Genomic DNA, 23,394 nt, shown 5'->3' with positions numbered 1-23,394 from the left:
CTGGCAGCATGTAGGGCACGAGCCCTAGTTCTTCAAAATCTGAAAACATTATGAAGAATTGGTAAAAAAAATATCTAATGATATTGGCATCTATCGCAATATTATTTCTGGAAATAGTCATTTTAGAAAACAGGTTGGGTAGCATGTAATACTCTCATATGCTTCTAAATAGTCTGAGTATGAAAAGATTGCCTAGCTGTAGCATAACTACTATCTTCGAAATCTTATCCAGAGTTGAAATGGATACATTCAGCCATTGGAGCATTATTACCTAAAATAAACTATTCTATAGCAGGAAGGGTATTTGATGTCTGCCTCTTTCAAGCCACTTCCCAATGGAAGTAGATACATCCTCAAACATTAGACTGCAGTTGAGTTAAGAAAACTTTACAGGTTAAAACATTATTATGTATACTGCAGTGGCCCAAGATTTTATCCTTTCAGTTCTTCTTCAAATCTCTGTTGATAGTGTATGTACAAATCACTCTTCTAATACAGTCTATTGCGTATTTCTTTTTCTAGCTTGTATTGCACACTTTTGTAGTAAAGTTATTTTTTATTTGTGGTGACCTGTAGTTGAGAAGACAGCCTCAATTCAGCTCATGAATATGTCTTCATAATAATGAAGTGAATATAACAGAGAAACTGTTAATTAAGAAAAGTGGCCAAGTTTGTGATGGTTCTCCAACTCTTCTGCTTTGGCCTTTTCCAGTTACTGGATCCTCATGAAGATACTACAAACTGTTATTGTTGCCAATTTCTCTTGAGACTGTGTCATGGGGTAACAGAGTTGCTCTTAGCATTTTCTAAAAGCTGACAAAGTTCTACTTATTGCTTTGGAGTGGAAGTTTTGAGAGGAGAATAAAAGACGTTTTAGAATAGAGTCAGGCAGTCCATAAAACTAGAAAACTTGCTAAGTCTCTGCTAAGTAGCTTCGATGCCTGTGTTAATGATGCGGTTTGCTATTTTGCAGACACTATGTCTGAACTTTTTGGAACACTGTAGGAAGGTCATCCCTTTATAAATAAGTATTAAGATTATTTTGTTATAACTGATGAGTATATTTATTTTGGGTACTAAAATATTTGCATAACTTATCTCTTTACATCCCCGAAACATTCATGTAGCATTACTGTATGTGAATCTTCTGTAATGTCATTCTGAACAGATCACATTTCCACAAGTTCTAATAATAACAGTAACTAAACAACAACAACAAAAACGATAATAATAAAAATTTCCTAGCTGCAGCTTACTTCAGGATATTCTGGAGCTGCAGATTCTTTGCAAGATTCTGAACCCAGAATTAAGAAAGGAGTTGTTGGCCTAAAACATAACACTTGCATAACTGAGGAATAAGCAGTCACTGATCTTGTGTTCTTCAAGGTGTTGCTGCTTATTATTTCTGTAGAATGAGAGAGATTTCAGATAAGTTACAAAGATGGTGAATTCTATTCTGTATTGAGTGTCTTATATTTCTTTCTGAAGGTGCCAGTCAAGCATGTGTACAGGGTGCTGCAGTGCCAGGAAGAGGAGCTCACTCAAATGGTCTCCACAATGTCTGATGGCTGGAAATTTGAACAGGTAACAAAAACATACAGGGTGTAATTACAAAGTCTTCCAAAAAGTGCAGTTATGGTTGGAAAGAAGAGTAGAAAGTAAATTTTGTTCTTTTTAGAATATTATCAGAAAGTTCTAAAATTAGAATTCTCATCAGAAACTCGACAGATAAAAAGATATGTATTTAAATTAAAATCTGCTATCTGTATGCTTGTTTGTTAGAAAACACAAGATCTGTAGGTCTCCTGGAGTTCTACTTGGATGACTTTCTAGAAAAACATCTACAGCATGTTTCAAATGTAATTCCTAAGGGTTTACAAGGGAACATTTGAAAGCTGAATAAACCAAAGGGCTGGACCCTCCTATTATGAGTACGTGCTAATGGTAGGTCAGATATAAAGACCTCCTGTTAAAAGAGGATCATGGAAAATAAATGTGTTTTAGGCCCAAATAATGGCTCTTTTGGAAAAGGACTGATACCCATCAGAGGGAGTAATTAATAAGTGCAACTGTGAAGCTGGATGGATGTGAGCTGTGTAAATGTTTTCCTTCTCTGCACTGCATAAATATATGTTTGTATATTGAAGAATAAATTGTAAGAATAATCTGTAGTTTCTGTTATTATCTTTGATAATCACTGTAAATAAGAAACTAGCTATATGGCATAATTGCCCTTCATGATCATAACTTACCAGAATATCTAAATTGCATCAGAACAATGAATCTGTTAACTCTCGAGTGAGACACAAGGGCCCAACAAATGTTGTTCTCAATGACTAGTGCCTCTCTGGTAGGAGAGAATGGAGTAAACACAAACCTTTTATCCTCTGCAGTTGTCTCCCAATAAAACCACAAAGTGACATGAAAAAAATAGCACAAATATGTTTGAGAGCATTTTGTTTTTTAGTGGAATGTGTAAGGGACTCATGTCATAGAAAAGGCCATGATCGAGTAAATTACCCCAGTACATGGAAAACTTCTTATGCTTCAGTTTCCTGCCTCAAGTACTAAAGATCTATTTGGTATGCTAGAGCTAAATATTGTTTAGGTCACTGAAAAAAGCACTCACTTAATTCACATGACCATTTTTTGACCAATGCATTGACAAAGTTTCCTGGGCCTTTCTTAGTCATGAGAAATGGAGATTCTTCACTTATTAACTGATTAAACAGTACTATATCTTTTACCTGTCCTAAAAACTTGTATTTTGGGGGAGTATTGTATTTGGGAGTAATATTGTTTTGACAGTGCAACTGTAGAAAGAACTATTACAACCCCTTTTGGAATTTGCATTTTGGGAAAATTCCCCTTTTATTTTTTTTTATTTTTGAGTACTATTTCCTTCTTTCATCTAGCTTTCTCTTTCTTTCTCTTCCCCACATTTTTCTCACTTGAGTGTGTAGTTTGAGGTTGATAAACACAACAGATGTATGGTCCCTTATTATTCAACTTCATTACCTCAATCTATGTCATTCTCTGCTTTGGTTGTATAGCAGGCCTGATTTTAGTAGATATCATTCACTTGCAACATGATTAGAATATTTGTTATCATCCAGACGGTTTTATTGTAAATATTTGAGAGCAGGGTGGCATTTCTGTCATTCTCTCCCCTCTCTGTTTTCCCCTCTCCCCTCTCTCCTCCTTTTTTCTTCCCCTAAGTAGATCTTTCTTACTTAGCAGTGTTCTCCAGAAGTAATCTCTGTGATGGCTCCTACCATGCAGTATATATATCACTGGTGGGACAGAAGTTACCTACTTTCTCAGAGAAGACTTTTTCTGTGATTTGAGAGTCCTTGTGGTCTGCGGCCCACGTAACATGTTTCTGTGGTTGATTCTGATTAAAAATGTTTCTTTCCCTCAGAACAATTGAAAATGTTTTCTTAAAATGCAATTGGGTGTGATAATTAAACAAGAGCGTGTTAAACTTCTGATACCCTAGCAAGGATGCATACTTTCCCAGAGAAGATAAATGAGTGAAAGTAATGCTAGCAAACTATGATTATATATCAGTTCAGTCAAAAATCTAGCCCAAAGAAATATTCTCTGTTTGAACAAAGTATTTAAAAGTGGCTATACTGCCCCACTTTTTTAAATTTCATTGAATTATTCTGCAGATGGCTTTAGCCTTAATTGTTACCTCCGCAGGAAAATTGGAAATAATGATTTTGGCATTACTGCTTAATAAGAAACTGTGGGTTATACAGAATTTCTAAATGCAGAGGTTTTAGATAGGCCTGTCATATAAGGTAATATAAATGTAATGATTAATGTAGCCTGAGTCTGGTACTACAATGCTGTCTTAAATACCTGAGGAGGACAGTATTTAGCTACTCCCCTCAAAATTATCCATGTAACAGTAGCAGAATGTAAATAACTTCACTGATCATGAGCCTTTTCATCATCACTAATCTAAAGTGTACTCTGTTTAGGCATTCGTTGTCCAGTTCTTAATTGAAAGCTCTGATCTTAAGCGCACTGCCAGGCTGTGCTTTAATTTGGGTTAAACATTGCAACATATTATTAAGATAAAATACTTTTTGTAATGAGAAGCTAAGAAATTTAACTAACATTGTTCTGAACTTCTAGATAATTAGTGATTTGGCAATTATGAACAAATTTCTTGATATTGACTTTCTTGAAAACAAGACAGACAATGTTTTACGCTAGAGATCTTGTCTTGGTTCTTCTGTAAATTATCCCTTTTAAAAACAGTTTATAAACTCTCAACTTTTTCTTCTAATTGACCATACGTTTCCATAGCTATATTTGCTTTACCAGCATCTGGAACAAGACAAGGTTCTTGCATACCTAGACTGGATTCAGTGCTTTATGTAACATCTTATGGTCTTCTATCTATATGCTGCCTTCTGCAATTGGTGTGTATGACAGGAAAATAGTGCTTTCATAATTTTTGTTTAGATTTTTTTTTTCAGAATAGTTGGCAATTTCACAATGGTATTGGGAGTTTTCTGATTTACTGTCAGTAACTCTGACTTGCCTTGAAGTTAAAAAGGACTTTGTAACTGCCTCCATAAAAATCCAAGTATGTTGGGATTAAAGTTGTGGCTTGATAGCAATCTGTTCTAGTGGCAAGTAAATATTACCTGAACATTTGAGCTCATTTGTTATTTGTACAATGTGGGTAATGGTTCTGTGCTTCAGCTTTACAAAGGTTTCTTTTTTTGTTTTGCTCTGATTGGTTATTCCAGCTTGTCAGTATAGGTTCCCAGTATGGCTGTGGTCGGGCCCAGCAGGCAGAGTATCTGCTGATAGTGTCACGGGAAGTGAAAGGGGAAGAGAGATGCTTCCAGAAATGCTGCAGTGAGGTGTGTCACACCGTTCTTTTTGCCCTCACACCAATATGCTTGGCCTCCTTGCATTTCTGCTGCTTTCAAATCATTCCACTATATTCCTGGGTGTACAGCACATAGTAGTTTGTGTGTGTTTGTGACTGGCTTTTATTTATTTTCATGGTATTTCATTACTCATCATAAATGTTCATGTTGTTTAAAAAAAATCGTAGTTATTTAAACTTTTGAGTCAATGATTTTTCTTAATAAGAATCCTTATCTTCTTATATCTTCCTCCAAAGTTAACAGCCTTTGATCCGTACTTGTGTAAAAGATGTACAGTTTAAACATCAGGAGCTGTGCAAATGTAACTCTGAGCTCACTGATTTCAGGGAAAAAAAAGACATTTCTGGTATTTATTGTTTTAGTTTGAATATGTTTCATACATCTAATAACCGAGTAAATTTTGACTAAGTTCTCTATTTCTGAAAAGGCACAGGAGGGAGGGGAGAACAAAAACAGCAGTTTGTTTTAAAACCCTTATCAAGAGGAGAAAATATGCTGTTCTTTTCCTTGGGAAACTTTCTTGAAATCTTAAGAATAGTAAGCTCACCCACTTGTTCTTTAGGCTATCTCATCTTTTCTGCTCCCCTCACTACCAAGTTGTTGCTCTTTAAATTGCTGTGTTACTTCCCAGGGAGGGTTGTTTTTGCTAAGCAGTAACACTGAAAGCAGTACCCATTTCTTTACCTTGATGTGCGTCATTTTGAAGTGCCTTATGTGCATCTATTTGGGAAACTGGTGTTTTGTAGCATTTTCTGTTAGAAAAATATTCAGAGAAAACTTCTTATTTTCCTTGCTACATGTTTTTCAGTCTGAGAAGCTAGTGAAACATCATTAAGATAACATGTCAGTGAAGTGGCTCTGTGAGCAGAAACATGCCTATGTTTACATGGTCACTAAGTCATGCAATTCTAAATTTTAAACCTAAACTGCTGCCTAAGTATCTTCTGAAATGTACTTTCAACTCACTAAGGAGGCTCTGTTTCTTGCAATTGTATAGGTACAATTTGGAATGTGGAGTTAATGCAATGTTTTTGTCAGCTTCTTGGAACTAAGAAGGGTACCTGGGCTATTTCTAAAGATGCCTTAGGGTACAGGCACCATGATGTTGTCCTAGAGAGCATGAAGTAAAATTCTAAGTAATCAAATGGGAGATTGCAGAAGGCAGGAAAAAAATGAAGGCAATATAAAATCTGTAAGATTCTAGAAAGGAATAAACTGTCCTTCCTGTTACGATTGAGGTCTGACAGTTGGTAAATTTCATCCATAAGAGACTTGAAATCGATGTGTTTGTAGTCCTCAGTCAGTCATCAGTGCTAAGTTTAAAGGCTGATGTGTACATATTTTAATAGTCTTTTGCAAACTCTTTGAAAAGGCAATGGAATGAAGACAATATATCTCTAAGGAGTGGAGGTTGTTCTTGTATTATATAACTTGATCTGGTTAAAAAAAAAAAAAAAAAAAAAAAGAGAGAACTAATTTATTTTGTTCTGTCAACTATTATTAGTATAATAAAAGGATGAGCATTTCAATATACAAGCAGTTCTCCAGGTCTGAAATAGAAGCAGTAATTGTCTAAGCTAAATAAAATTTGAAAATAATTTTGAGTTTTCCCTGGTATGAGAATCAGACCTTCAGAGAAAGGAGGGCATTAGTAGTCAGAAAGTAGAAGGGATAGTTACTCTAAGTAACTCCTGTGGTAAGAAGGCAAAGGCAGGTAGGAAACACATTGTTTGTAAAAGTTGAAGTGGTATGTAGATTCTGGACTAAAAAAAAAGCTATCAAATGTAACTGGCTTTGAGACCTAGTTCTGGCATTCAAGCAGGCATAAGATTTGTTCGCTTCAGAAGTAAGGTGAGGCACCAACCATTTTGTTCAGGTAGAGCCTGCTCATAAGGATATTTCTGGTGTGCAGTCATTGATGTAGGACTGGAGGAGATTTATATATTCTGCTGCCATTGGATAACTTCATGCAGGAATGATTTACTTGTAGCTGAATTGTTCTGTCAGCTATACCAATTTTTGTCTGCTTTTCTTACATTTTAAAAACGCATTCTTTTTTCTTACAGACTCGGGAAATATCTTCAAAAATTTCTTCATTATTGTATCCCAAATCGTTACTAACTCTTTACTTTCTTGAAAACAAGCCTGAAAATAAGGTGGTCTCTGTCAATCATCACTTAGGCCATTTTTTTTCCTTGGACCTTTCTGATGACTATCTTTTATCTTACTTTATAATTCAAGCTTTTGAGGACAGGAGCTTTCCACTTGTTTCTATCTTCAGTGTAATGCAAATAACTCTATTTCTGTTAATTAAAAAAAATACTTAAATGCTTTCCATCACTGCCTTTGTTAGTTGCAGCTCTCAGCCTACTAGTGTCAGGAACATTATTCTACACAAACAGTTAATAGATCTCAATCAAGTGAATTTTCTTGATATTTAACATAACAATACTCACTTACGGGCACAACTGGAGCTCACAGCGGCCTCAAGAAGGATCACCATGTGTTAGTAAAAAGTATAATGAAATATCATAGACATTAAAAGAGGAAAAATACATATAAATAGCACCCAAATCCATAATTTTTTCCCTTAAGTTCTTGGTCGCTAGAGCTCTGCTGCTTAGGACCCATGAGCCAGAAAAGGCTTGTATTTTCCGAAAGTTTGAGGCACGCTGGGCTGGATAACTTGAGAGCCTCTTGCTATTTATTGTAATACATGCTTTACATGCAGACCTCAGATTACTCTGATTTATTGTTGTTTTTTAATTAAGTAACAACTTGTCATTTTTCAGCATCCTTTTCAAAGCATGCTTACCGATACTGGGAATGCCTAGATGACTTTTGGAATATCAACGCATAAAATCGCTTCATTTCTAATTGTTATTTTCTGGCACTACAATTCAGTTCTAAGTTGCAACCATTTTCCATTGCTTTTTTTCTGCCTTTCCCCTTTCTGCTACTGATGCATCTCAAGAAGCTACAACAGTTTCAAGCATACTATTGACATTATACAAGTAATATATTCTCAGTTGTAGGTGTATGGAATTGATAGTGAAACTGAATTTTGAATAAATGTTACTTAACATTACAAAGGGAACTGTATTTTCAAAGGCACCAACTGCTTAATAATATCAAAAAAAAAGTTGTCCAGACTTACCACAGCCAGAAAAATTAATAGCTTTTATTCTGCTAGCTAACAGCCTACAGTTTAGCTAATAGCTTACCATGCTTCCTAAAAAGAGTCATGCCCAAAAGGTCAACTAAAGCATGAATGGAGGGTTTTAAGTAGCTATCTACTCAATACGTTTCATTGTTAAAATTGGGATTCATGATTTGGCTGATAATAAGGCTCGTATTGTATCTTTTTTGGAGGGAGATCATGTAATTGTGTTGAGTGTCAATGAGTGAAGTCCAGTTTTTCCTCCTTCTGGTAGTATAATTACTATAGTAATTATCATAGTTTATCTGCTATACAATTCTTGCCATTTCACAAGAAAAAAAGGTGACTATTAACTAAATCATATGCTTGAATTTTATTTTTCAAATTTCCCTTAGGTGAAGATACATTTTGGGGGTTTATTTAAACACCTATCCAACTTTTTATTATTATTTTGTTTTTTAAATGAGTTAAAAATACCATTTAAAATATTCCTTACATTTCACCTTGAGAATTGAAGTAATTATTGTAATTGTATTATATAGTTGACAATTGCTATATAATGCAGACATATAGTGATATATTTGTATATTGCTAAATCTAAATTTTGTGCTGCTTTAATGGACTTAGAGCTAGTTGAGCAGCTTTTTTTTTTCCTGAAAATTTGTGTACATTACTTTTTGCTGATAGGGAAGAGAATCAACAAATCATCTCTATAAATTAAGTAATTCTGGATTGGCTTCTCACCCATGGTAGACTTTCTTAGTCCATTTTGTGCAACTAAGCAACTGTTATTTTATGGGGTTTGTGATTTTGTATCAGACAAATACATTGTGGTGGAGACTGCAAAGCGTTCAGATTTCCTCCGACAGCTCTTACTTCCCCCTCCCTAATAAGAGAGGCCTTGTAAATAACATTGCTTTAGCTCTGAGCAGGATACAGTAGGAGTAGAGGCTGGGCAATGAAGAGGGGGACTTAAGCCTGATTTGGAGGATACTGTAAGATCATCATGTCCAAAAATTTCAGCATTGCCTAGAACTGCCATCAAGTTGGTTCATTGTGTAGGCATAGTGCCTACTGCTCTTCGTACGCATGGTCTGTATCCATCTGTTGAGATGCTTGCGTGGCTGTCCTACTGTAGTATTGTATCTGAGCATCTCTGTCCTGTATCTCCTCTTAAAAGTGCCGTGAGACTTTGTACTCTCATGACAGTGCTTCCGTGGAAGCTGCTTTTAACCTTGGTTTACACTTGGAAAAATAGTCTTATCCCTCAAGTATGGATCCTACAGTTGCACCCTCTCTGTTTTAAGAAGTCTTTTACTCTCTTTTTTGCTCTGCTAGGCTGATGTAAGTACTCAGTTTGCTTTTAGACAGCTTTCTCTATGGACCTAAAATTATGGCACAGTATTAAGATAATTGAGACTGATTACTGATCTGGGTTTTGGACTAATAACTTCTGTCATATAGGGTTTGGAAATTAGTATGTGAACTGAAGAATGGGGAGTAGAACAGCCTTATGTGTCTCTGGTGGCTTGTTAAGTAGATTTAGTGTAGATGTGGTAATAACACTTAGATGCACTGTCTGTGCAACAGGTTGACATTTAGGTTCTTGATTTGGGTCAGTAATTGTAATACCATAGATAATCTTGTCATACTTTTGAAATAAACATTTACAAAACTAAGGTAGCTACGTCTGGATTGATACTGTCTGAAGAAGGCAGGCTATGTAAAACTTCTAGCATTAGGCAAGTGTACTGTGTGTAAAGTAAGGAAAGTTATATAAAACTACCAGTTGATAAACATGATACATATGTAATACTGGTGTTGAGCATATACTTTTTTCTCTATAAACTGTTATCGTTCAGTACTGAGATTTCCAGAAGCTTGTAAATAAGTCACATTTCATTATACATGGCTTCTGCTTGTAATGCTTCTTTAACTAACTTCCCTGTAGGAGCACACATGAATTTCCAGTGTTAGTCTTAGTGTCCCACCATGCTGTGTCTTGCTATTTTCCAGTCAAACGCTGTTTTCAGCTTTGTCCACTCCAAATATATTCCAATAGAAGGACCATCGTTCTGCAAGTGAAATGGTGGGTGTCTCTTTAGGCTAGACTGCTTCGTGCATGTAGCCATTTACATGTTAAATCACACCATATTGAGACACCTTATACAAACCTTTTAAAAATTAACTTTGGAGGACAGGAAAGTTTCCAAGAAATCACGGGACACAGGCTGCTTCTCCACTGGCCTACGTCTGTAGCCTCTTCTTTGACAATGCAATCATAAATAAGCTTAAACTATTCAATTTGTAAATGTTTTAAAAGAAAAACTATGTCTATCTTAGCAGTAGAATGTCAATGTATTTGTCAATATTAAAATATATTTGTATTGAAGTGGAGAATCGTGCTTCAGGCACAGTCAGCAGTCTGAAGAATGAGGGGTGTTTGTGTTAATGAGGATAATTGATAGAAATTATTCTATGTGGAAATGCAATTGACTTTTTTTTCTTCTTTCAGCTGGTTAGTATTGGTTCTTCCTATAACTATGGCAACGAAGATCAGGCTGAATTTCTGTGTGTTGTCTCAAAAGAATTGCATAACACTCCGTATGGCACAACCAGTGAACCCAGTGAAAAAGCAAAGGTAAGTTATTAGACAATAGAGTAATGAATGATGTTAAAGCAGGCAGACTTGGCCAAGTCATGCTGGGCCTACCTGTATTCTGGACCGTTAATTGCCTTCTTCCCCTCGAGGAATAATGGTTCCTGGTTCGATGTACAAAAAAACATAAATGGTACAGTCAACATGCATTTGTTGTAAATATAAAATAGATTCTTTAAATGGACTACTCTGTACTGTTCCTGATATCTGCCGTGTTCTTTGAGTAGTGGTAAACATCTGCTGTTTCCATTTGAGAATCTACCTTTCATTTCTCACGCATTTGAGAGATTTCTTTTTCTGCCACCTAAACAGTTCAAAAACATTTCTCTTGCTTGCGCTCAACTGAAGAATTTTCACTATCAAGAATGCCAATGTAATATACTCCTTCTGAAAAATAGTCTTCTGCAATAATTTATAAGATATGTTCCTCTTTAATGAAGATATTTGCTTGCTATTTTCAGGTTTCCACTTAGTTCTCTCTTCTTTCTGTAACCAGCTTTACAAAGAGATTGTAATGGGTGTAGTGTCTTAGCAGTTTCATCATTCATCTTTCAGTGTTTCTAAAGCAAAAGATTAAAAAAAAGACACAATTGAACTGTAGGAAGTTTGCCTAGTTTTGTTTGTAATGAATTATATTGTTCTCTTCCGTATGTATCAAACTGTTTCTATCATGATACTGTTGCCTTGTGTGAGGAGAAGGCTACAGACAAATTGGCTACTTCTGTAGAAGCTTCTTAGAAGCTTTTAATTTGGTATGTTTAAAGGGGAAACAACTGGTTAAGCATAAAGGGTTGCATTTTCAAAAATCACCTTCTAAGAAATAAATCTTCAGGTTCAAGAGACAAATAATGCTAAAACATAATCTGGGTCTTTTTGCTGGGACCTCCAGTGTACTCAGACATTTCAGTATTTTCTGTGTCTTGTAACTTGATCACTTGATCGTGTTGCTCTCTTGCAAAAGAAATTATAAAAATACACAAAACTTTAGTTACGAAGGATTAATTTAGTCAAGGGTGAACAGTCAACTTGGTCTATGGTGCCTTTTTTTTTTTTTTTTTTTCTAAAACCCCAGACAGGTCTGCCTTTGCTATAATGCTACAAGAAAAATGAAAAGTTGCCAAGTTAGAGGTGTATGGTAATAGTTCAGGGCTGGGATTTGTACCTGAAATAAAAAATGTAATTCTTGAATGTAATATACATCTTCATAAGAAATTATTGTAATCTTTGGCAGGAAAGCACTAGAGTAATTTCCAGAGCTGTACTGCATCCTTAAATTAGTAGAAAATATGAAGAAAATAAAATGATTAAAGGATGAACAAAAAAGCTAGTCCAGAGTAAAGTATGACTCCTATCATACTACATGCAGTGGCTCTGAGATAAAACTAAATCTTAGACCTTCTTGATCATCATTTCGGAGAAGATGAGAGCATTTTGGGATCAGGGTGAAGAGTAAAAATTAGTGCTAAGCTTTAGTTGCAGGTATAAGCACTCTGGAATAATTGAGCTGTTGCTAGTAAATAATGGCAATAAGCAGTTTCCTGTGTGATAGAGACTTTTTATAATCAATAATTATAGCTGCATTTCACTCCGTAAGGCAGAAGGAACTGCACTGCTGCTCTCTCAGCAAAGAGGTGGTAAATGAGGTGGTGGTATATTGAAAGGTCAAGTTTACCTGGAACTGTGTCTGGTATTAGTATAAACTGTTTCTTTACAAGCAGCTTGCTAGCTGTAAAATGAAGTATTTGTTTTTCAAAGAGAAATACCTGGTGGTTGTATTTCAAGGGTGGGCAGGGAGAGAGAGAGCGGCAGATAGGAGCGTCCTGTGAGAATAAAAGGGTTGCATGTCTGCAAAGTTTGAGAAACTTCATTTGCCAATCTCAAGTTCTTTGTGATGAGAGTCACCTTAGAAAGCAAATGGATTAAATTATCCTCGGACATTGGCTGGTTATATACCATTTGGAAGTATAACATGGAGAATCTCTTTAACAGTGTGTGGATAACACCCAAACATAGGAATTCATTATAAAAACAAACAAACCAAAAAAACCCCACCTTACTGGAATCTTGTGTGTAAGTTTGTGGTAATGTGTAATGTTAATGCGTTAACGTATGTTAATGTGTAAGTTTGCTCATCACCTGCAATATGAGAGAGAATGTCTTAAAGGGATGCTCTGAAGAGTTGGAAACACTTGAAGAATCATTTTTGATGTATTTTGTTTTTAATATATCCTTTATATATCATACATTTGGGGGGAAAAATACAAAACAAACAAACAAAAGATGACCATCTACCCTTTTTGACTGAGAAGTTCATTACACTTGTGAACACGAATCTTGACTGATCCTTGAGAGCAGTTGTCTCAGTAGTTTCCTGCTTAGCCAGCTTTAATCCTCCAATCTGTGGTCTGTTTATTAGTGTCTGAATTGGTTTTAAAGAACATCGTGTGATTAAAATTGAAACGTCTCATTAAAATTATATAGTAACCCACGCTAGTGCAGAAGTAGTAGTTAGTGAGATTTTGCCATGGCTTCTGAAATCATTCCTATTATGAGAACGCAGTTTTGTGTGTATCACAAGATACTAATATTTCAATTAATAGTATTCGACTCTCAAAACAGGAAAAAGCATTTTCTGAGCAGACCATCTAATCAAATTTCACCTTCATTCCTTCCAAGAGATTTTTTCTCCTTTTTTGGGAACAGTTTGCCTTTGTAGGTTAGTGTAGGGAATTGGTAACAATTAAAACTTTGAAACATGGGATGCCTGAGTAATCAGAATCCGTGGAAGATTTGTGCAGTCTGTAACAGCTGGCAAATCTGTACAGTGCTTAACTGTACTATACATTGGTGAATGTATACTCCCTTCTTGAAAATCAAGAAGGAAATTAACCCCTCTGTGACATTGACTTAGAGCATTTCAATGCCTTCTTCTGAGATGTCATTGCTACTAGCAGGACAACCTTTGTTGCCAAGAGCATTACTTTCTTTCATTCTACTTTATTGACCTACCACTCTTGGGAGGAATGACCAAGGCCAATTCATATTCCTTCATCCATAGTTCGATTCTCAAGTGCTATCCTTCCATGTGTGTGGAGAGTAAACACAGTTAAGGTGCCAGTTTCATAGTTGGATTTAAATTGTCTCTATGGACCCTGTGTTATGTTATTTACCACTATTGACTTTTGTCTGCTGACTTTAGGATATCTTGGAATGGAAAATTTCATGAATTTTATAATGTTCCCGCTTAAAAGAGTCTTCTGTGTTATTTTTTTGTGAAGAGTGGGTGTCTAGTTAAAAATAAGCAAATGTCACCTCAGTTGCGTCAAGCTTAAGTGGACTGTACTTCGTTGCAGCTCTGACTCACTTGCAATCTTTTCTTTTCCCTTCCTTTCTCTATACTTGCTGCATGCTGCATGCTACTCAGAGCGAGGATGAAGAGACGGATTACGATATGAATGACTCAGATTAAGTTTAAATGTCATGGTGAGCACTAGCTGCCCTAGGATTTTACCCACATGCTTTTTTTTTTTTTCAAGCCCCATCCAATCTTTACCCCACTAGTGCTGTCCGTTGGCTAGTCCTGGTGGTGTATTTGTTTGTGGTTATAGTTACGGCACAGTTAGTAATGACAGAATATCTGCTCTGGCTTGTCGCTTCTTTGACAGACTTGAGTCAATGCTGCTGTTATTTGTATTGTGATCAGGTCTTTTACAGTTGTGCTGAGAAAAGCTCTTCCTATAGTTTCTAGAAAGGAAATGTTTTTTGATCAAAAGTCCAATATAATCAAAAGTCTTACCTGATAAGACTTGTTTTTGCTATATCAAAATGTTTTCTGGTTTTCAAATTGAGGCCGGACAAATACAAGGAAATGATTTTATTCTTACAGTTAGGATTAGTTAAGATTAGTTATTCTTACTGTTAAGATTAGTTAATCTTATTGAAGATCAAGGTACTTATGTGATTTTCTAGCTGTGACCTTTAAAGTAGGATTGGAAAGAACAACTTCCACAACTTTTTTCTAAAGTGCCTACAAGCACTGCTCCCATCTGTCCTGCCACTCAGCTTCTGGGGAATAACTTAGCCTTGAAAGTTCAATGACACGATGGACAAATAGTCACTGGAATCCATATATATTCTATATACTTGTAATTGCATGAGACCGTGTTTCAGCTTCTTATCTGTACACTTTTTTTTTTCCTTCTATAATTGCAGCTTTATACTTACCTCTGAAGTTCTTTTTTTCTCAACATGGTTGGAGAAAAAGCTAAATTATTGTCTTAATGAGTACTAGTAGAAACTACTTTGAGGTAAAGTGTGCTCTTCCCTCAAGCCTTCAGGAATGACTGTAAGGAAGGGCAAAAATCTGAACCTGTATTAGGGTGGGTGGGTGGGGAAGTAAACTAGTCCTGTAGTGGAATTGAACGCAGGATTCCTAGGCTGCTTGAGAGAGAGAGAGTCTCTTAAGAAGCTCTTTGATTAGCAGCAAATCATTTCAGAATGGGAAGAAGTCTTCTCAAGCTCGCTTCTCTAAAAAGCAGTTGCACTCAGGCCCCTTAGAACTTGAGAGTTTATTCAGCTCTGTGAGTACTTCTAAGTCAACTTGAGCCTGTTGAACGTGGAGGGAAAAAAGAACAGAAAATTCCAAAGGCAAAAGGTCTAAAATGTAAGGGTAGGGGAACATTACAGAGGCCTTCGCTAGTGTGGAGCACATTCTCAGATAAAGACTTCTTTGGTACCTGATTCTGCTTTGGAGCTTTGAGGAAAAGATTTACAAAAGAAGAAAAAAAAGAGGTGGGAAAGACTGTACTGCTCAGTCCTAGATATTGGCAGTTTAGGGGAAGACCTACCATAACTATTTTCAAATGTAAGTGACATGTAAAGTGTTGAGACATCTCTCAACATTTTTGTCTGATAAGCCTTTAGTGTTTTCAAGAATAGCCTTCTTTCTTTTTTTCTCTCTCTTTTTTTTTTTCTCTCAGAAAAGAAATAGAAATTTTAAATTGCAAAAGAGACAAAATCATCTTTTCAGTATCTAAGAAATAAGCCTGAGTGATACTATTCTTGATAAGAGATCATTTTTCAGTTTCTAAAGAGACATGGAGGGAATATTTATCAGGAGACCTTCTTAATCAAAAGATTTTTTTTTCTTTTTAATAAAGGTTGAGGTTGTAGAAGAAGCATTAATTAAAGTGTGTGTTAAAATATATCTTGATCTGATGAAGGTTTCTGCCTTACGTTGGATTGCAGGCTCAGCAAAGTGTGTTAAGTGCAGCATCTAGATCTGATTGGGTTTATCCTATTTCCTGTGTTCTTGAAGTACAAAAAAGTAGTTCTAACTCTATTAATCTTTAAAATATTATTTATCTTCCAGGAAAGAATGAATTCAAATATTGCATTTTAAATGGGAAAGATTTATAAAATGATTTGAACCAGTACTATATTCTAATGTGCAGGTACTTGCTTCAGCCATGTTTTTGCTTCTCTTAGTGACTGTTTCACTTGCCAACTGTATTTGTTATGTCAGAGCAATACCCACTATATGGATATCTACCCCAATACTTGTTCTCAGCTGTGGCCAACTGCAAATATTTTTGGAAAGAGTTCAAGTATGAAGCATTTATCAAAATGCATGTCATTTAGTGCACACAGAAAATTATCTTCATGAAATAAGCAATATTGGCTACAATATATGCCTTAAAATGTTTCACAGTTGGAACTTTAGCAAAGCATCTGCATTGTCATCTGGTTTCATAACTTCTGAATGCCAGTAGTATTGATTATGATGAAAAAGAAATTCCTAGCTACAACGTAAAATCCAAGTACTGCAGGAAGTGCAAGGGATAAAGTAGATTTTCTTGGAAGTAAGTTAATACTCAAATGTTTGTGAGGCATACAAATGGTGGCAAGGGTCTTCATGAACTAAAGTCTTGAAAAATCCTATATAGCTATGCAGAGTAGGGAAGACTCTATACCTGACTACAGTCCCGATGAAAGACTTACTAGGCTTGATGATTAATAAGGGATGATGGGATTAAATTACCAACATTTTATAATAAAAAGATAATAATAAAAAGAAAACCAAACCCTAGATTTTTTTTTCATTTAAAATTGTATGAAACTGCTATGTTAAGTGGTTGCTAATTTTTACCTCACAGGCACAAAGATGGAAGAGTTTGTGTGTACTATCAGACTGGATCCTTTGGGATGGAATGTACCACTGGGTATTAGCATGAGGTTTTTGTTTTATTACAAAACTATATGATAATCACCATAGAAGGAAATTCTACATTGAAGACCACTATGAGCATTTCTTGACGTTCATGCATTTACTTTCTTTCAGCTTTTGAAATCAAGAGCTCTGCCCTAACATCAGGAAAACAGCCAAGAAACAAAATAAAATGCAGTGTCTTAGATAATTTCACATACTGGTGAATGTTGTTCAGTGCTTATGCTCAGTATCTTTGGAGCTTCGCTTAGTCTTTTTTTTTTTTCCTACTGTCATGATTTGTTCTATAGTTTGCTTATAAAGAACTATAGTTCTGTAGTTCGTTGTTAGTAATAAACAGCATTAGTTAATCTCATTATTGCTGATGGCCTTTCAATTTAGAGTGGTCAACCAAGAATGTGGTTGCTAGTTAGTCCTAAGCATTTGATCCTTTCCTCACTGGAGGAACTGAAGAGAATTGAAATAGAAAAGGCAAAAATAGTCCAGGTAGAAGTAGGCTAGGTGGCCTTCCATGTTTTAAGATGCTATAGATGAGGATTCCTGTTTGTTCAAGGGCATATTTTTTCTATTAGACTTTAGTCTTTTTAAAATATGCCTTTTAAAATTACTATTTAACAAACTGACTCTTTTTAGCACCCCCAAAAATATCAAAAAAAAAATCAATCAAAAAGCTCTTAACAGATGCTTTTATTCGCTGTCATGGAAATCTCAATTCAATAGGAAGATGAAATTCCATGGACGGAACTTTTGAGAAACCTATTCCTCCTTATGAATCACAGCCTTCACTGCCTCTCAACTCCCTGTCTTGGGCAATACAAGGGACAATGTTGGATGAAGTAATATGGGATAAGTGTAACATGCTATGTCCTGACTTCAAAGACACAGTTTTCATGTAGACAAGGATGCTTAGCAGACTTACGAGATCTTGCATGACCAAATAATGTTCACGTAAAAGTATTTTAAAACCGAATTCAACGTAGTACTTATTTTCACATATAGCTAAGCCTTCAACAGCTAAGCCTTATATATCACACAGTATAGCAAAAGTCTGAAGAAATGTAGTGGGCTGAATTTAGCTCATGCAAGACATCAAGCTTAGGCATCTATTCCAAATGTTGGTTTAGTTCTTGTAGACTCATAATCAGCCTTTGAAAAGTACTTGTGTCATCTTATCCTAAGTGCATATTTTAAATTGCTAATTTATGTTTTCAGTACTGTTTTTATGGGACACAGCAGCTAAAATGACAGAGTTGAGACTATTTTACTAGGTCAGGGTAAATGAAAATTAAATCCCAATTTTTAATGAAATAACTGAGTTCATTTACCATATAGGGACCTAAGTATTGTCAGAACTACGATGAGGTGAAGTGGCTTAGCTTTTATATATACCAACACTAAAGATTTGCTTATATTAGTAAGACTCGGTTCCTAGAGGTTTTGCATCTGTTTTAGTGGTGTTCGTTAGGGGATATTGTATGTATCAATCTTCCTTTTTTTTCAGCCTTACAGCATAAGCTTCAAGAATGTTCTTGAACCAGCTCCATGACAATTCATCAGTTATTTAAAGTCGTGATCATGCTGTACTTTGTCCTCCATGCTTTAGGAATAATATTGAGGGAATTTTCATTTATATACATATATTATTTTTATTGGTCTCTTCCAGATTTTGCAAGAAAGAGGTTCCAGGATGTGAAGATGGTATTGAATGCTGAAGATATATTCTCTCTTTTATTCCAAGAAGCAGTGAATTGTCACATTGAAGAGGCTTGGCTGCAAAAGAAAAAAAATCTGATTTAGACAATTTTCTGTTGATCTGGGTTCAACCATTTTTGCCTATAAGCTGGTGTAAACTGGCTGAAAGCATTGCAAGATTACTTAGTGGGAATAGATGGTGTGAGAGTGTGTGTTAAGTTTTGGTTGTAGTGCATGGTTGTACTCTTTTATGGGCTGACTGACATTGGTCATTTGAATAGAAGTGACCATGCACTCATATTTTTCTCTGAGACATGTAGCACTTAATGCCTGGTGCTGGATGACCCAATGTCGATCAGTTTGAAGAGTTTTTCTCACTAGTCATTGTAAACATTTAAAGGACAATGTAACTGGTGCTACACACACACACACACACACACACACACATTACAGGCCACAAATGCAAATTTTGGGGCCTATGTTGTTTTGGAATCGGTGGCAGCCCCAGGTGACTCTTACACTGCACATTCCGTATGGCTCTGTGACATATTCTCTCATGTAACAACAGCAGAACAACCTAGGAGATCAACTGAAACTAGCACATAAAATGTTACACCACAGACAGAAGTGTTTCTTTCTCAAGGAAGGATGTATATATTGATTTATTGACTGGGTTTATGGCATATTTTAATACCCAAAGGGAAGAGGAAAGTCAGAGAAAATGTCCTTCATTTGAGTCATTCTTGATACTCCTCCTGTCAAAAGTGTTCTCCTGTAAAAGTTATGCTCCAGTCTTAGCCAGGTGTTTGGAAGGGGAATCAAAATTCGCTTTAAACGAACAACTGAGCATTTTGTTTCTTTTGAAATCTTCGTAGACGAGTGTGTGTTTATATTTTTAAGAATGGCTACAGGTGTTGATCTCACTATGGATTTTGGTAAAGATTACTAAGAGAACTGGAGATTGTGCAGAAATATGACTGGCTAGTCCTAGGTTCTTATCTCTGTGAGGGGGTTTAAGATCAACATTGAGTGTGAACACAAGATCATCCAATTAAAAATCGTAATTGCTTTGGATATTCAGGATACTTAAAATCAGTCCATCTTTCTATACTGTTTCAACTATGCAGTTAAAAAACACTGTTTGAAAACATCTGGTGCAGCTTTATTAGGTTATGTCCTTGATAAAGGCTAATACCCAGACTGGAGCTTTTTAATATACTATGTTTTAGGCAAAATCTTCAGCACATTTTGGAAATAATTAATAGGATAAAATTCAGCTTCATTAACATATGTAGCTGAAAGCAGAAGAAATGAGTCTCAAAAACATGAAAAACATGTAAGATTGTTTAGAATTCTAAAAAAAAAAAAAAAAAAAAAAAACCACTTTCATTCTCAGTAAGTTTGGAATTTAAGCATATACTGTAGGTAATCCTTTACATACAAACCTGATTGTGAAGCACCTAGGGTCTGCCTGTTTTTTTTAAACTTATTGTATATTGATAAAAGTTGGGCAGAAATAATTTGTAAAAACATTTCTACAAAGCAGGTTAAGCAGTGGGCTAAATGTTTTTGTCCATGCATCTAGTGCTAGAAAGCATTAGTGCATTTTGCCACTTGGATGTGGTCTGCACAGGAAGCTGCTGGCCTTTCCACAATACATAAAATGTTTGTCTTTTTTTAAGATGTTAAAACTGAATTGAATTTACTAAAATGTAATTATGTAGGGGGAAAATGTTTATACTTTTATACTTTTTTAGGCACCCGTATTTTAGCTGCTTCAATTTAGCACTCAAATTTCCCCTAAAGAGTAACAGATAATCTTGTGTATTTGAAAATAAGCATAATGGTTGTCTATGTTAACTGCATATTAAAACATTTCTTCTGCTGCAGTAGTCGCTGCGTTTTTAAGCAGTATGACTCCATCATATTCTCTGGGCTCTCTAGCTCGTCGATGTGCAGCCAACTAGGTTTCTTGTTCTTTCCTTGCTGTGCTCTACGGAGTAATTCAGCATTGGCCCGAGTGGACTTTAATGCCTAAAATAACTGTATAGTAATCCTTCTGAATCTCCGTTTTTGTCTTCTGTTTTCTTTAACACAAAAAGACAGAACATTTTAATTCATCAGCTGAAAGAATGAGAACAGCAAAGCATGAGTAACAAACTGAGCAAACTGAACAAATTTAGAGTAGGTAAAAGGATTTTGTTTTTTCTAAGAATGGCTTTTTTTCACTGGAGTATCATTAGTTCAACAACGTGCTTTTATGGTGGGATTACCTGAAATCTAGTTTATGCTGCATCCCTGCTGTAGCAAACTTGGGGGAAATAAAGGGTTAATTATTTTGCATTTTCTTTCCAATACCTCATCTTAAGAAGATCTTAAGAAGAAAACTAAACAAAGCAAAAAAAACCACCATCACCAAGAAAAAAATCCCACCTTAACAGGCAGGAGCTTGTAAATGATTTCATATGCTGTTGCATGAGACCTCCTGAACTAACTACTCTCCTATTGTCTTTTTTTAAAAAAAAAAAAAAAAAAAAAAACACACCTGAATCTTTCTGATAGCTTGAAGTATTATCACATGCCTTTTTCAGGGCACTGGGTGTTGATCCTTAGAGAAATTTCTTTTTTCTTTATTTGCATCATGTAGTTTCTAATCAAATTACTTACACTAACAAGGTAGTTGCATTAGACTTGGATCTACATCAAGTTTTCAGAACAGTGCTTTTTTTGGTTAGCATTTTGCATGATGAGGAGTCCTATGTCTGTTTCTTTTCTATCATTTAGGGAATGTTTACCACAGGAGAACAGCATATAACTATGTAAAGCAAACGTTCATTAAGAGAGCATACTTGAAGAGCTCCACTGTGAAAGTCTTCGAGGCGAAGTGTGGACTCTGGATTTATACACTTTTTTCTATCCTTAAATCAAAACAGTATGCCAGGTTAAAAGTTAAGATCCCGAGCATGAAGAGATCACAGCAGGAGGAAATAAAGCAGAAAGGTGGGATACTACTCTACAGTTAATAGAAATGACATCTCATTAAAATATAAACTCTATAGAAAGTTTAACTTTATGCCCCTTTGCTATATAAATATTCTTCTGTCTGTGTTTGGTGAAGTTGTTAAATGTTGTTGATGGAACAAGAGGTTAATGATTATGGGATCATTATGATTAAGGGATTTTCAGTGGAAATCTTTATGGACTTTTACACAATTGTATTTTATAACTTTGTTTAAAAAATGAAAAATTCAAATTTACCATAGCAATTTCTTGCTTTAAGCTAGGAAACAGGTAGTACTGTTGGCTTAATTTAGTCAGAGGATAATTTTTGATATTGGAGATGATTGATTTGTGAATCAAATGCTTTTGGTTTTCTTCAAGCAGTGATTAAATGGAATTTTATCTGTTGTCCTGATGAACAGCTCATTCCGAGTCCTCTGGTCCATGATAACTGTCCAAAAATACAGCCTGACTCAGCCACTCACAGTAAATATGAAATAGCTCTTTTAGTGAAAGACACATGGTTATGTGGAATTTTATCCTGTCTGCTGTCAGGTTACCAAGGATTATGGCCAATGTTAACTTGCTATTCCACGGTAACTTAATCATGTGTCAAAGGCCTAATTGTGTTTGGAAGCATAAACTGATTTTCCACGGAACTTCTCAGTCCTCGGCATCATATGCTCCGTTTACTAGAGAAAAAGTACCATGTTTCTTCAAATCCAGCCAGGCTTGTGGTAATGATAGAAGTTCCTTTCATCTTTCACCTTAGCTTTAATAAAAATACTCCTGAACAAATAAAGCTGAAGATAGCTGTACAGTGGGTTTTTTTTTTTTTTCCCCCTCTGGTCTTCAGCTCTTGTTCAGATAATTGCAGCTGTAGCTCCATTTCCAGTACAGTGCGTACACAGTCATGATCAATTAGCAGTGGTCAAAACAAAATAAAACCTGATTACAGGCACGATAACCGAACAGGTCTGTTCCATCCGGGTCCTACTGGATGACGTGTTTCCACAAAACCACCCTTCAGAACAGAGCACTGCGTTCCATGGACCTCTCTTGAGGCTGTTGAAAGTTGCCGGTCTCAAGCAGTGAAACATTGTAGGGAGCTACCACCAGAAAATTAAAATATGTTAATTACAATTTTTCTATTTTTATTGGTGTTAACGAAAATTAGTTTGGGCTGAAAAATATAATACTATCTCCCTGAATGAAATTATCTAGAAACTGTTATAATGTATATTGTCCACTCATTCAGGGTTACTGGAGCACATGTCTTGAGAAATACTAACAGAACAAAAAGTACTGGATTATTTGTGAAGATCAAAGTCAAGTGAAAAAGTGTGTAGAGCGGAACCTTGCGCTTTTTTTTTTTTCACTTGAGATATGATAAAAATGGAAGTGTCATTCTCCAATCTTATTCTCATCAAAAATCTCTTTCAGGTTTTTCAAATTAGCCTCTTTAATCAGTCCTGAAAGTTGTGGCCCTTGAGGAGAGATGGGATTTTGGTTTTGCTCTCCACCCATTCAATAGTACCTGTCATAGCAGGATAGTTAGACTTCTGGAGGTCACTGGTGAAGTGTATTTTCTAACACAGCAATTTTGAAATACACAAGGTCTGAGGATGCGCCCTATTTGATTCATTCTGGTTTAGACTGCAGTTATTCCCTCCTTTAAGGATCTTACTTGGGTTTGTGTGTAGAACTACAGATTCTAAATGTACCATAAATATTCCATTAA

At 35.6% G+C, this 23,394-nt stretch overlaps 1 protein-coding gene across 3 annotated transcripts in view; it reads left to right on the top strand.

The window, feature by feature from the left end:
• KCTD5 (potassium channel tetramerization domain containing 5) overlaps positions 1 to 20,857 on the top strand; it is a 30,907-nt gene extending 10,050 nt beyond the window's left edge. For 2 of the 3 annotated variants that reach the window (XM_010222062.2, XM_088520968.1), the window contains 4 exons: positions 1,489 to 1,584; positions 4,770 to 4,886; positions 10,592 to 10,717; positions 18,625 to 20,857. In XM_010222062.2, the coding sequence (XP_010220364.2) occupies positions 1,489 to 1,584; positions 4,770 to 4,886; positions 10,592 to 10,717; positions 18,625 to 18,654 (369 nt within the window). In that variant the 3' untranslated portion in view covers positions 18,655 to 20,857. The remainder of the gene's footprint in view (positions 1 to 1,488; positions 1,585 to 4,769; positions 4,887 to 10,591; positions 10,718 to 18,624) is intronic. The other variant, XM_088520967.1, reaches the window with a different exon arrangement.
• Positions 20,858 to 23,394: the final 2,537 nt, after the last annotated feature.

Source organism: Tinamus guttatus, unplaced genomic scaffold, assembly GCF_059628265.1.
Source record: "Tinamus guttatus ecotype Peru unplaced genomic scaffold, ASM5962826v1 Tinamus_guttatus_pri_ptg000107l, whole genome shotgun sequence".
Lineage (NCBI taxonomy): Eukaryota > Metazoa > Chordata > Aves > Tinamiformes > Tinamidae > Tinamus > Tinamus guttatus.
Note: the sequence above shows the minus strand (reverse complement) of the source record. Positions and strands in the feature narration are given on the sequence as shown.